Source organism: Nycticebus coucang, chromosome 16 (assembly GCF_027406575.1).
Source record: "Nycticebus coucang isolate mNycCou1 chromosome 16, mNycCou1.pri, whole genome shotgun sequence".
Lineage (NCBI taxonomy): Eukaryota > Metazoa > Chordata > Mammalia > Primates > Lorisidae > Nycticebus > Nycticebus coucang.
In genome coordinates this window covers 79,101,222-79,116,094 of record NC_069795.1, presented here as the reverse complement: position 1 = coordinate 79,116,094, position 14,873 = coordinate 79,101,222, and the positions used below count along the sequence as shown (strand labels likewise).

Genomic DNA, 14,873 nt, shown 5'->3' with positions numbered 1-14,873 from the left:
CCTTTAAGTATACATTTGTCCGTAAAGTGTGTAAAGATTTATAATATAGCATAGTCTATACAGCAATAACTGGAAACAACCTAATATCCATCAAAACAGGACCAGTTAAACAAATGTTTTAAAAGTCCATGCAATGGGGCGGTGCCTGTGGCTCAGTGGGTAGGGTGGCAGGTTCAAACCCGGCCCCGGCCCTGGCCAAACTGCAACAAAAAAATAGCTGGGCGTTGTGGCGGCCACCTGTAGTCCCAGCTGCTTGGGAGGCTGAGGCTAGAGAATCGCCTAAGCCCAGGAATTGGAGGTTGCTGTGAGCTGTGTGTGATGCCACAGCACTCTACCGAAGGTGATAAAGTGAGAGTCTGCCTCCACAAAAAAAAAATAATAAATAAAAAATAAAGTCTATGCAACGGAATACTCATTCCATAAAATAGATATGGAACACACACATCCAAGCCTGTCAATAACACATAAGAAAAAAAAAAATTAAGTCTGAACACATTCATGAAACAGAGGTGAAAACCCCAAACAAAGTCATTGCAACTCAAATCCAGAGGGTTTAAAAGAATGCACCATGGCTTGGCGCCTGTAACACAGGGATTATAGCACTAGCCACATGCACCAAAGCTGGTGGTTTGAGCCCAGCCGAGGCCTGCTAAACAACGACAACTGCAACAGAATAATAGCCGAGCTCTGTGGCAGGTGCCTATAGTCCCAGCTACTGGGGAGGCTGAGGCAAGAGAATCGCTTGAGCCCAAGAGTTTGAAGTTGCTGTAAGCTGTGATGCCATAGCACTCTACTAAGGGTGACATGGTGAGACTCTGTCTCAAAAGAAAAAAAAAAAAAAAGAATAAATAAATAAAAGAATGCACCATGACCAAACTGGACTTACTCTATGAATGCAAAGTTAGTTCAATATGTGAGCATTAGTCAACTATAATACACCATATTCTCCAGGAAGAAAAACCATGTGGCCATTGAACAGTTATAGGAAAAGCACTAGATAAAATTTAAAAACCATTCATATTATAACTACACCATAGAAGTAAACTTCCTTAACCTGATAAAGACTATATGCTAGAAATCTACAGCAAAAAACATATTCACTGGTGCAAAACTGAAACTCCCTTTAGAGTCAAGAATAAGACAAATATAAAACTATCAATAATACAGAAAGGGTATATAAGAACTGTGAAATGTGGACAACTGACGTTGGGTCTTGGAGGCCTTTTCCTTAGAGCAGGGAAACAGCTCTGATTCAGAGGAACTAGAAGCCACTCCCTTGGTGGTGGGGAGAGAACTGGGAACTATTTTCTCGGGAACTATGGAATGTGCTCTTGGGGCCCCAAGAAAACAAAAGGAAGATGCTCCAGACCAGTAACTACAGCCTGGTGCTTTCCCTGCAGTTCCTGCTACTGTCCTATGACCTCTTTGTCAATTCCTTCTCTGAGCTGCTTCGAATGGCTCCTGTCATCCAGCTGGTGCTTTTCATCATCCAGGATATTGCAATCCTCTTCAACATCATCATTTTCTTCATGTTCTTCAACACCTTCCTCTTCCAGGCTGGCCTGGTCAACCTCCTGTTCCATAAGTTCAAAGGGACCATCATCCTAACAGCTGTGTACTTAGCTCTCAGCATCTCCCTTCATGTTTGGGTCATGTGGCAGCGCTATACTGTTACTTCTACAATGGACAGCTGTGAGACTGGGCGACCCTCGTTTCTACCAGGACTCTTTATGGCTGCGTAAGGAGTTTATGCAAGTCCGAAGGTGACCTCTTCTTGTCACACAGATGGACGTCTTTCCTTCCTGATAGAAGCTACGTTGCTGCTGTGCTGGGAGGCTTGTCCTTATGCACCAGGAAGCAGCTGAATTTTCCTAGGAGGCCTCAGGCCAGTTGCGTTCAGCATTCAAGAAGGGAGATCCTGCCTCTTGCCAGTTACAGTGTTCCCTAACAGACTCCAACACATAATGCATCTCTCACCTCTCACCTCAGTTCTACCCACTTCCTTCCCTTCCTGCTCCATACTGTTTATTCTCTCTGACCTTTCTTTCTTACAGCAGGCTCTGTGGCTCTTACCCTTAGGAAGCTTTTCAGTTAGCCGGGGACAGGAGGATCTCCAGCCCCCACTTTCCTTGTACCAGAACGAGTGACTGAAGGATGGGACAAGTGATAGCCATGTGCTTCTGACTGATCACACCTTAGACATTTATACTTTATAGCCGAGGTAGTCTTTTTTTACATTTTATAAATAGGAAATAAATTTTTTTCCATAAAAAAAAAAGAACTGTGAAATGTCAGAAACAAATGTTTTGTAATTATATATAACTGTCTGAACAAAAAAGTGCTAGAAAAACCTAAAGTATGCCTGAATAAAGTTTGACAAGGCCATGTTAGATGAACAGCCAAAATAATCACGTTGAATATACCAGCATGAAAAGATTAGAAAATATCATTTTAAATAGATATCTTTTTCTCTCGTGCCATTTTTCCCCTAAAAATACATGTATCATACATACATATATAAATTCATACCATTTGTCAAGGGAACAAAAAACCAATACTCTAAGAATATATAAAAAGAAAAAATGTGCAAAAACCTTTAGGAAGAAAAGTAGTAAACTTACTGAAAGATAAATCATGAAGACTTAAAGAAATAGAAAGAGATTTCATGGAAAGGGAAACTAATCAATTATCTTTTAAATTTAATAAACTCAGTATAAGTCTAATAAACCCAAGATTACCTCTTGGTACTTGACAAGCTAAACTTGGAATTTAAGAAGAACAGCCAAAAAAGGTCATGATGGACAACAATGTGAGATAGGGGTAATAAGGATTCTGTTCAACTACATATCAAGATTCCTTATCAAGATATAGCAGTTTGGACCATTAAGTACTAGCACACACACACAAAAAATCTAAAGAACAAAATATAGAACCCCTAACAGGCTAATAGTCATATATGTGGAAAACTGATAAGGGACAAAAGGTATCACCAAAGATCAATGGGAAAAGATGGGATCTTAAGTAACACTGAAACAAACGGGTGTTCGTAAGGGAAAAAAATTTGATACCTATCCTAAAGCTATATACAAAATTCCAAATGGGATAAAAAAACTAAATGTGAAAGAGGAATATCATTTATAACTTTAAGATAGACAAATCTGCCAAACAAAGACAAAAGAAACCCAAAGAAAAAAATTATCACATACGACTATTATAAAATTATAATTTTTTTTAAATAAAGATATTATAAACAAAGTAAAAAGACAAGCCATAAACTGGGAGACAATATTTATCAATATAAGATAGCCAAATACATTGAGAACTCCTAAAAATAAGTAAGAAAGCGATAAGATCCTAGCAGAAAAAAATGTGCAAAGGGCATGAATAGGCAGCTCACAGAAGAAATAAAAACAACCAATGAACATGAAACACAGCTCAACCCCATACCTTATTTAGGAAGCTTAACTACTATTTTTAAAATCTCTACAGCACCCCATACCTCCTCATTTTTCAGACCTGGGATGAACTGCTCCCACCTCTACTCCTTTGGTACACCATTATTTACTCCCATGCACCAAGAGAGAGGTAAAAAATAAAGTATTCATAGCAATACAATTAATACAGGAAAAGACTACTACAACCCAATTATTTACCAACAGAGAATGGAGAAGTAAATTTAGTATATTCCTATAATGAAATAGGATACAGCAGTGAAAACGAAATACATGTATCAACAAACAATGCTGATGGAAAAAAAACAACCCACAGAAAAATACACAGAGCAAGATAGCATTTTCAAAAAGCTCAAAAGCAGGCAAAACTACCTTTCATGACTTCAAACATACATATTAAGTACAGTGAAAAGAGAGAGGATGATGGGAAAATCAGAATAGGGGTTTCCTTGAGGTGTTTGAAGGAAGTGCCTGGGTGTGCCTTATCGATAAGGCTGTGTATTGGGTTTTTCCCCCCCTTTTGTCAATGACTTCAAGCTCAGGTAAAGTCATCGTTTTTTAGGTTGGATGATGGACTCATGGTATTTTTTTTTTTTTTTCTGTGTGTGTGTGTGTTTTTACTAGTAATATGCTTAATAATTTAAGTATGTATGCATATACTTTTGTATGAAAAACAAAATATTTCACCATTCATAAAGCTTTGAATGAAAAGAATGAAGAACTGGGCGGCACCTGTGGTTCAAAGGAGTAGGGCGCAGGCCCCATATGCCAGAGGTGGCAGGTTCAAACCCAGCCCCAGCCAAAAACTGCAAAAAAAAAAAAAAGGAAAAAAAATGAATGAAGAACTAAGTAGCCAGTGAAGAGGTAGTATGTGCAGACAACTCAACAAGTAGGTTGGTAAAGGACAGAGAGTAATGAGATAAAGGAATCATGGCTTCTTTGATTTTAAAGACTGAGAGACATTTAATTTCTTTATAGAGAAATGGGCATGGAAACAGAGGCAAAGAGAGAAAAGGTATATACAATAAAAGCTGCAATTTAAATCATGTTCTTTATTCTTTATTTAGAGTATCTTTGAGTTAACAGAACTGCATCTTAGAAAATATATAAAAAGAGATCCTGGGGGAAAAATGTAGACAAGTTAGTCTTTTTACCCAGTAATAAAAAAAGCAGTGGAATGGGATAAATCTTAAATCCTTGTTCAAGACATCCACAAGTCTCAATTGGTTGAATTTCACGTAATACTGTGTCACTTTCTATTACTACTATTTTACTACTGCTATCCCAGTTACTACCAACCATCAGGTAACAGGTAATAAATGAGGTGCTTATGCCTTACCTGAAGAACCTGGTCAACAGAGGCAAGTGGATGCAACATGATGAATAACACGAAAACATATAAAATAATTACAGATACAACAAAATAATCTGGAAAAGAAAGTAAAACAAATTAGGGATAAATTAGGGATTCCTTTAAAAGAAAAAGCATCCAATAACAACTGGTATACCATCATTCCTAAATTTGGTTCTGAATGCTTTTAACATTTAAGTTATGAAATACATAGTATAAAGCGTGGGCTCTGTTTCTTAGAGTATGAGACACTGTTCAGGGCCCCCAAAAGACTCAGGTAAGCAATGTGATGTTATAGATATTTAAAGCTCTAAGCTTAGAAGTTCTTCAGAAAATAATCAATAGTAAAAGATAAGATAAAGACTTTATGGACGTTTGTATATCCCTCAGATAGATAGCTACTTTGTAAGACAATCAAGCCAATATGCAATTCACAAATAAGAGACTAAGCTATGTATGAAAAAAGGAGATTATCTTTTAAAACTGCATTCAATGACAATTACTGATTGTAAAAATGCTGAATAAATTTGTCAGTATATGTCATAATCCTAAATAGAGGCATTCTAACTTCAATTTAAATACATTTCTGATAAGTAAATCTCATTTTTTCACAGATTTAGTCTGTGAAAATATTTCTACAGAAAATGATGGCCAAAAGCTAAGAGACTGAGTTGATCTACTACTTTAAATGTAGACTATCTTTTGGCTTGCTATGGTAGCTGGGAATGGCAAATCCATCCAGCAGCACTTTGATTCAGCCAAAAATAAAACTCCCTGCCCATGGCCCTTTTGTTAAGTGTGTACAAACAATTATAAGACATAACAGACGCTTGGAAATTTTCTAATTGTATTAGTAGTCCCAAATGCTTTTCCCCTATTTTTCTTTAGTTTGAACATTTACTTACAAGTTCCTATGGGGATAACCTTAGCACTCTGGGAGGCCAAGGTGGGTGGACTGCTTGAGCTCAGGAGTTCAAGACCAGCCTGAGCAAGAGCATGACCCAGTCTCTACTAAAAAAAAATAGGAAAACTAGCCATGGTACTATGGCAGGTACCTTTAGTCCCAGCTACTGGGGAGGCTGAGGCAAGAGGATTACGTGAGCCCAGGGGTTGGAGGTTGCTGTGAGCTATGATGCCATAGCCCTCTAGCCTGAGGCAACAGAGGAAGACTCAGTTTCAAAAAAACGTTCCTATTTGAAGTCAGCTTCAAATTCAAACTGTACTAAAGAGCATCTTTAACCAAAACCTTTTCATAAAGTCTTCAGATTGGGTAAAGAAGTTGATGTCATTTTTACTGACTGTAAAGAAAGGGTTTCAAAGCTATTTTTAAATGTGGGAGTTATTTGTAAATACAAACTTTATTAATATGTTAGTGCAAAAGAATGGGCTGATTATTCTATAGAAATTATTCTATATCATTATTTTTATATGTTCATAATATATGTACTTTTTTAATACATATTTTATATAATTATGTATATAATGTGTGTATGTGTAGCTCTAGCAGCTTAGAATGAAATTTATACTAACTATACTCATTCCAAAGTGAGGATTCTTTTCCATCATGAGCCACTAACCAACAGGATGAAAAAACCTGGGATGCATGGCTGGGTAAGAAGCAATTTTTTCCTAGATTTTTAAAAATTCAACTAAATTATAAATAGGAAATGTAGCATTCTATTTCATAAACACAGCAACTAAAAATAGTAATTAACTTATATTGTCATTCATTAGCTGGGTGCCCACAGCTCAGTGGTTAAAGTACCGGCCCCATGCACCAGGGATGGTGGGTTCGAATCCAACCCAGGCCTGCTAAACAAAAAACAAAACAAACAAAAAAAAGTTATATAGTCATTCAAGTAGTTATTGAATTAGTGAAAGAAAAAGTGTTTGGAAGCAGAGAAATATAGAAATAAAAAAAGGCAAAACCGTGAAAAGGAGGGGTGGCAACGGCCACATAGACAGAGGCTGGAGGGTTCTAACCTGGCCCAGGCAGGCTAAAACAACAAATACAACTGCAACAACAGTAACAAAAAAATAGCTGGATGTTGTGGCAGGCACCTGTAGTCCCAGCTGGGGCAAGAGGCAAGAGAATTGCTTAAGCTCAAGAGGCTGAGGTTACTGTGAGCTGTGATGCCACCAAGGGAGTCATAGTGAGACTCTGTCTCAAAAAAAAGTGAAAAGGATAAAAAGAAATGGTCAGAATACAAATGCCACAGAGACTCATGGAAAATGAAAAAAGGGTCTCATTCAATAAAGTAATAGCCCATATTGAATACTTTTCAAATCCTATTGCATTTTTACTATAGCAAAAAATAGATTTGAGATGCAGTTCCTAACATATCCATGTTATCAGGAAAATAATGACTCAGGCTAGGTGGGCTGAGTGGCTCATGCTTGTAATCTTAGCACCGTAGGAGGCTGAGGCAGGTGGACTGCTTGACCTCAGGAGTTTAAGACCAGCCCGAGCAAGAGCCCATCTCCACTAAAAACAGAAAAACTAAGTGGGTGTTGTGGTGGGCACCTGTAGTCAAGCTACTTGGGAAGCTGAGGCAGGAAGATGGCTTGAAATGAGGAGTTTGAGGCTATGACATCATAGCACTTTACACAGGACATGGAGTGAGACTCTGTCTTTAAAAAAAAAAAAAAAAAAGCTATCACATGATTCTAGCAATCCAGAGGCTGAAGCAGGTGGATCATCTCAGCTCGCAGGTTCAAGACCAGCCTGAGCAAGAGCAAGACCCACCTCTAAAAGTAGCTGGGCATTGTGGTGGGGGCCTGTAGTCCCAGCTATTTGGCAGGCTGAGGCAACAGAATCACTTGAGAACCTTGAGTTTGAGGTTGCTGTGAGCTATGACACCACAGCACTCTACCAAGGGTGACAAAGTTAGACTCTGCTTCAAGAAAAACAAACAAACAAACAAAAAAAAAAAACTATCAAAACAAATTTTGTGTTGATGGTGACCATGGACTGGGGAGACTGTTCTTTTAGTTTTAGATTGGTTATTCTACAAAGCTATTTGAACCTCAGCAAGTCATTCAGAGTCAAACTATTTTATCTATAAAACGAAGATATAATGAGGATCCCACAGAAAAGAGATTTTTAAGTATTCAAAATATAAAACAGTATGTAAACTCAAGTTATTATTAATAATGCTACAATTTATGCCAACGAAGATTTGTTGATAGAATACAGCACCAAAATCAGGCACCATAAAAGATTTTCTTCATTATTTCTCTTAATGACTCAGAAATAAAACCTTATATAAAATTAATACACACACAATATTTATCCCTAATATATACTTCTCTTGTTCATTCCCCAAACAATAACTGGGGCCTCTGACCTATAACCACAAATTTCTACTATTTTTATATCCATCCCTCTTTACTCAGTCACTTATCTTTGGGAAGTCCACTTTAATCTGTACTGCCTCTAGGTATCTGAACTGTTTCAACCACTTTGATCATGGCAAATGAGTAGGAAAATGATACATAGGCCCTATATAGGAGAGATTTTGGCAATTCGTTAATAATGGCTTCATAGACAGAGAAAGGGACTGGATTTCATAAGCAGTAAACTGGGGAAATCAAGCAAGAAACTTCAGCAAAAAAAATGAAGCTAAGGCCGGGCACGGTGGCTCACACCTGTAAACCTAAACCTCTGGGAGGTTGAGGCAGGTGGATTGCCTGAGCTCATAGGTTCAAGACCAGCCTGAGCCAGAGCAAGACTCCATCTCTAAAAATAGCCAGATGCTATGGTAGGCGCCTGTAGTCCCAGTTACTTGGGAGGCTGAAGCAAGAGAATCACTTGAGTCCAAGAATTTGGGATTCCTGTGAGCTATGCCAGCACATCACTCTACCAGGGTGACAAAGTGAGACTCTGTCTCGAAAAAAGAAAAAATGAAGCTTAATTCCAAGAAATCACATTTCATTAAATAAGAGCGTATAAGAATTAAGCGTGTATCATCATGGCCTTTGAAATGAAAGCACAGTCAAATAAGAAAATAAAACTGCACTAAGCTAAAGCTGCAAATGGGTGTGTAACCACTGAGGTACTTGGGAGGCTGAGGGAGGTCACAGTGAGCTACAATCAGGCCACTACCTGGGCAACACAGTGACACCTTGTCCCCCCTCCCCAAAAAAAGATATGTGAAGGAGAAAAAAAAAAAAAAAAAAGAATAGCATCTATCTTTCAAAAAATGTACTAAAAATAAACAGAATGAAATAGAACCAATAGTAAGCAAAAAACTCTGGAAAGAATGCCTTAAATGTCTAAAACTGAGATTAATTTTCAAAAGTAATCCCCAAACCAATTTAATACATTATACTGATACACTGTATATAAATAGAGAACAAATGGTAAGTCCTAGCAAAGAACTGTTTATGCACTCTGATAAACAGACAAGAGGTTAAAATGAACAAAATGTACATGTCAGCTGTACCAGTCCTTTTGTATTTTTCAGGAGGCATATTTTATAACTGCTATTCACTCAAAGATACTGCAAAAGTCTAATACTTGTTCTATATATTAGTGTATCCCCAATTTTTAAAACCTGGCAATCTATATATGTAACTGATTTTTTTCCCATAAACACTAATTTTCATCCAAATGCGGTATGCTACTGCCATGGACATACGTGTACAGACAGGCACAATGCTCCACTCTGCAGTGCCTCAAAGATGACAGAAAGGAAGAATTCTAGAGGTGCGCACTGGTCTAAAACCAAGAGCAAGTGCTATACAGACCACCTAGAAGGAAAATGTAATGCCCAGTGTTCCAACTGAAGAACCTCTGTTCCTGCTTCCAATTCTAACTCCCTCCAAAACGGATTATAGAAATAGAAGTTGGGGCCAGAGGCAAGCGGATGTGAAAACCAGGAATGTTTAGCCCTGGTCACTTTAATTTTAAATTCTGGGTGGCAACTGTCAAAGCAAAACAAGACAGTAAACATCTAAATCATTAGGTGTGTTCTTTCTGTGAAGATTTAATTTACTATGTAAAGGATAGTAAGAATATGTTTAGCATTTCTCTTCTAAAGGGTTATAACGGGGGAAGGCAAGGTGAAAATCACAATAAATACCAAACTTACAATTCTTGTAGCAAGGTTGCCTGAAGGGTTTTCCTTTTGAAAAGGCAATTGCCACTATGAGGTACTGAAAACTGGAAATAAAAAACACTGTGGTATTTTCATAATTTTGTATATTATGTTCATCAAGTTCAGTTTCATTGTATAAGTGTGAAGAATTCCAATATAGGTCTCCTGTTGTATTACAAGCACTAGAACACACACACAATAATTTTGCATTAGTAAACAATACTAATTTCTCAAAAGCAACGAGTTTTACCTTAACTGTCTTGAATCACTATCATAATAAAGTACTGTTTATAGCAAAAGACTCAATATCAATTTGAGAGATATAAAACAGGTAGAACAATATTAAGGGTTTTCTCTTCAGTCAAACGTTGCACTTAAAAAATTATAATCAAGTAAAAAATAGTTAACAGGTACCCCTTAGTTTTCCTGAATAATTTTAGTATAGTGAAGGTAACCAGACCATGGGTTTGCCCTTAGCTCTATCACTCTATAGTGCTGAGGAAACAGTATTTACTCTCTTTGAGCCTATTTCCTCACACATAAATGTGGACACCACCTGCCTCATCACAAGGTAATATATTATGGAGACTAAGATCATTTGGGTTTAAAAAATAAAAAAAGCACTTTACATTGATCTGGCCTCAGTATTTTGCCACTATGGCTCTCCATACTTCAAATGGGCAGGTTGGACTTACACAGAACTAAGTATGACAAGTCCCCAACATCGGTCATTAAAAAATTAACCACTATAAGTGTAAGTGGTAATGAAATGTTAATCTGCTACAAATGAATTCTGGAGAGAGTTTCAAGATAATTCCACCTCTTCCTTTTTATGTTTTAAAATGCCATTTCCAATCCTTAGCACTCTTGGAGGCCAAGGAGGGTAGACAGCTTGAGCTCAGGAGTTCAAGACCAAACTGAGCAAGAGTGAGACCCTATCTCTTAAAAAAAAAAGTCAAGCATTGTGGCAGGTGCCTATAGTACCAGCTACTTAGGAAGCTGAGGTAAAAGGATCACCTGAGCCCAAAAGTTTGAGGTTGCTATGAGCTGTGATGCCACAGCACTCTACTGAGGGTGACAAACTAAGACTTCGTCTCAAAAAAAAAAGCGCCATTTCCTAAATTGAGGAAGGAAAAGTTAAAAGCACAAATGCCCCTGGGTTTCGAAGAGGCCTGAGAGGTGGAATTAATATATAAAAATAACTTCCCCATTTTACAGATAAGAAAAGCAAGGCTCGGGCGGCGCCTGTGGCTCAGTGAGTAGGGCGCCGGCCCCATATGCCGAGGGTGGCGGGTTCAAGCCCAGCCCCGGCCAAACTGCAACAAAAAAAAAAAAAAAATAGCCAGGCGTTGTGGCGGGCGCCTGTAGTCCCAGCTGCTGGGGAGGCTGAGGCAGGAGAATCACGTAAGCCCAAGAGTAGAGGTTGCTGTGAGCTGTGTGACGCCACGGCACTCTACCCGAGGGTGGTACAGTGAGACTCTGTCTCTACAAAAAAAAAAAAAAGAAAGAAAAGCAAGGCTCAGTAGCAAATTAAGAAACTGGTCTATAGGCTTGGACCTGTAGCTCAGCAGCTAGAGTGCCAGACACATGCGTCAGGGCTGGCAGGTTCGAACCTGGACCAGGCTTGCCAAACAACAATGACAACTGCAACAAAAAATAGCTGGGTGTTGTGGCAGGCACCTGTAGTCACAGCTACTTGGGAGGCTGAGGCAAGAGAATTGTTTAATCCTAAGAATTTGAGGTTGCTGTGAGCTGTGATGAGACATCACTCTACTGAGGGTGACATAGTGAGGCTCTGTCTCAAAAAAAAAAAAATTGGTCTATAGTCCCCACCTTGGCAGTGATTGTTAGGACCATATCTGAATACGTTCCTACAAATAGGTATTGCCATAAAACAAAGGCAAATCCAAGACAAACTATTTAAGTGTTTCAATCAATCTACACACAAACTTTTACATAAATTTCTAGAGTCCTTTTTATATCATAAGTGTTATACACATTTTACAGATTTTTACACAGATTGACCAACTTACTCTGATTGTGGATGCCACACTTCATACCAAGGTTGCTGTTTGACCCAAAAAAATCCCAAAGATTGAAATCCAATGCAGATGATAATCTGAGACAAAACAGAGAAGAGAAGGGCCCCAGATATGAGGCCTGAAGGTGGTCTTTGTGCCACGAGTTCCTTCCAGGCAGGATTTAAACTCACTACATTGAAAAGAAAAAGAGGAAAGGTTTGTATCTGAATTAATTTGTAATCTATAAAAGACATAATCAAATTCATTTAGGAGCTTAAAAAAATTGTTTTTGTCTGAATAGAAAATGAAATTAACATCTTATAGCCACCTAATCTTTGATAAACCAAACAAGAACATACACTGGGGGAAAGAATACCTATTCAATAAATGGTGCTGGGAGAACTGGATAACCATAAAAGACTGAAACCAGACCCACACCTTTCTCCACTTGCTAAAATTGATTCAAGATGGATACAAGATCTAAATCTAAGGCATGAAACAATAAAAATCCTCAAATAAAGTAAGGGAAAAACACTTGAAGTTATCAGACTGGGAAAAGACTTTATAAAGAAGACTTCAGAGGCAACTGCAACAACAAAAATAAACAAATGGGACTTAATTAAATAGCTTCTGCATAGCTGAGGAGACAACCTTCAGAATGGGAAAAGATTTTGCATATTGTGAACTGGACAAAAGCTTGCTAACAGGATCTACAAATAACTCAAATTAATCAACATTAAAAAGGTCAACAATCCCTTATATCAATGGGCAAGAGAGATGTATAGAACCCTCTCTAAAGAAGATAGATGATTGGCTAACATGAAAAAAATGCTCATTATCACTAATTATTAGAGAAATGCAAATCAAAACCACCCTAAGATATCACCTAACTCCAGTAAGAATGGCCCACATCACAAAATCTCAAAACTGCAGGCCGGCGTGGATGTGAAGAGAAGGGAACTCTTTTACACTGCTGGTGGGACTACAGAATCCTCAAAGCACTCAAACTAGACCTCCTATTTGATCCTATAATCCCATTACTGGGCATCTACCCAGAAGGAAAAAAATCCTTTTATCATGAGGACACATGCACTGGACTATTTATTGCAGCTCAATTTACAATCGCCAAAATGTGGAAACAGCCTAAATGCCCAGCAACCTAGGAATGGATTAACAAGCTGTGGTATATGTATACCATGGAATACTATTTAGCCACTAAAAAAGAATGAGACTTGAGTTTGCGCCCATAGCTCAGTGGGTAGGGTGCCAGCCACATACACCAAGGCTGGTGGGTTCAAACCCAGCCCCGGCCAGCTAAACGACGACAACAACAAAAATAGCCTGGCTTGGTGCCCTTACCACAGTGATTATGGCACTGGCCACATACACTGAGGCTGGTGGGTTAGAACCCGACAGCTACAGCAACAAAAGAATAGCCGGGCGTTGTGTCGGGCACCTATAGTCCCAGCTACCTGGGAGGCTGAGGCAAGAGAATCGTTTCAGCCCAAGAGTTTGAGGTTGTTGTGAACTGTGACACGAGGGCACTCTACTGAGGGTGACATAATGAGACTCTGTCTCATTGAGACTTTACGTCTTTCATATTAACCTGGATGGAGCTGAAACATAGTCTTCTCAGTAAAGCATCACTAGAATGGAGAAGCAAGAATCCTATGTACGCAATTCTGATATGAGGGCAACTAATGACCTGGTACATGGTGGAGAATGGGGGAGTTGGGGAGTGGACAAGGGAAGGAGGGAGGGAGTGGGGGAAATCACAGTGGAGGTGGGACACAATTATAAGAGGGACTTTGCCTAACAAATGCAATCAGTGTAACCTGGCTCTCTGACCCTTAATGAATCCTCAATAATTAAAAAATAAATAAAAATAAAAAATCCCCCAAACCCAGATTATCATACATTTAAATAATCTGTAAAAGTAAATAATTTAGGCCTTTTTTTCCTATAAAAATTCAGAGAAAAGAGTAGTACAAATAAAAATAATACTAAATACAAGCACAAAAACTGCAAAATTAATAGCCGGGCACTGTGGCGGGTGCCTGTAGTCCTAGCTACTCGGGAGGCTGAGGGAAGAGAATCACCTAAGCCCAGGAGTTGGAGGTTGCTGTCAGCTGTGATGCCACAGCACTCTACCGAGGGTGACAAAGTAAAACTCTTGTCTCTTAAAAAAAAAAAAAAAAACTGCAAAATTACAACCCTTATATATTTAACTATTATTATCTGAATCTCTAACTGGAAGGCTACAGTTAAAATAATACATATTTTATAGCACAATTCACAATTGCAAAGATACGGAATCAACCTAACTGCCCATCAACTAATAAGTAAATAAAGAAAATGTGGTATGTGCATGTATATATATGTATACACACACGCATATATATATATGTACATACGTACGTACGCACACACCACCCCTCACAGAGTACTAATCAGCAGTTAAAAGGAATAAAATGTCTTTTGCAGCAACCTGGATGGAACTGGAAGCCATTATCCCAAGTAAAGTATCTCAGGAATGGAAAAACAAGTATCTCATTTAAAAGTGGGAGCTAAATAATGGTTGTATAAGCACATAAAATGTATAATGAACCCTGGAAACAAAGACAAGAGAAGGGTGGGAGATGGGTGAGAGATCAAGTTACCTACTGGGTATAAAGTACACCAGTCTGGTGACAGGTACATTAAAATTCCTCTCTTCAGCACTGTACAATTCATCCACGTGACAAAAAACACTTAAAATACATAATTTCTTCCTCTGAGGAAGACAGTTAACAGTTTGAAGCAATATAAACAGCAGAAACATTACAAGAAAAAGGCTTCAATCACTATTAAGGTGGTGTCCTCCACGTTTTCCACTGTAAAGTTTTCTATTTTTCCTTTGTAATTAATAACTTGTATTTTTTTTTTTTTTTTTTTTGTCGAGACAGAGTGT

General features: G+C 38.3%; 2 protein-coding genes across 6 annotated transcripts in view; one reads left to right on the top strand and one right to left on the bottom strand.

The window, feature by feature from the left end:
- Positions 1–14,873, bottom strand: part of ATP13A3 (ATPase 13A3) — a 107,342-nt gene that overhangs the window by 14,035 nt on the left and 78,434 nt on the right. For all 5 annotated transcript variants that reach the window (XM_053565156.1, XM_053565160.1, XM_053565157.1 and 2 more), the window contains 3 exons: positions 11,936–12,113; positions 9,897–10,084; positions 4,792–4,880 (listed from right to left, as the gene is read on the bottom strand). In XM_053565156.1, the coding sequence (XP_053421131.1) occupies positions 4,792–4,880; positions 9,897–10,084; positions 11,936–12,113 (455 nt within the window). The remainder of the gene's footprint in view (positions 1–4,791; positions 4,881–9,896; positions 10,085–11,935; positions 12,114–14,873) is intronic.
- Positions 1,202–1,767, top strand: LOC128567717 (transmembrane protein 138-like). Its single transcript, XM_053565161.1, is given in 3 exon segments — positions 1,202–1,653; positions 1,656–1,682; positions 1,685–1,767. Coding segments are annotated over 3 exon segments (405 nt in total). The 5' UTR covers positions 1,202–1,358.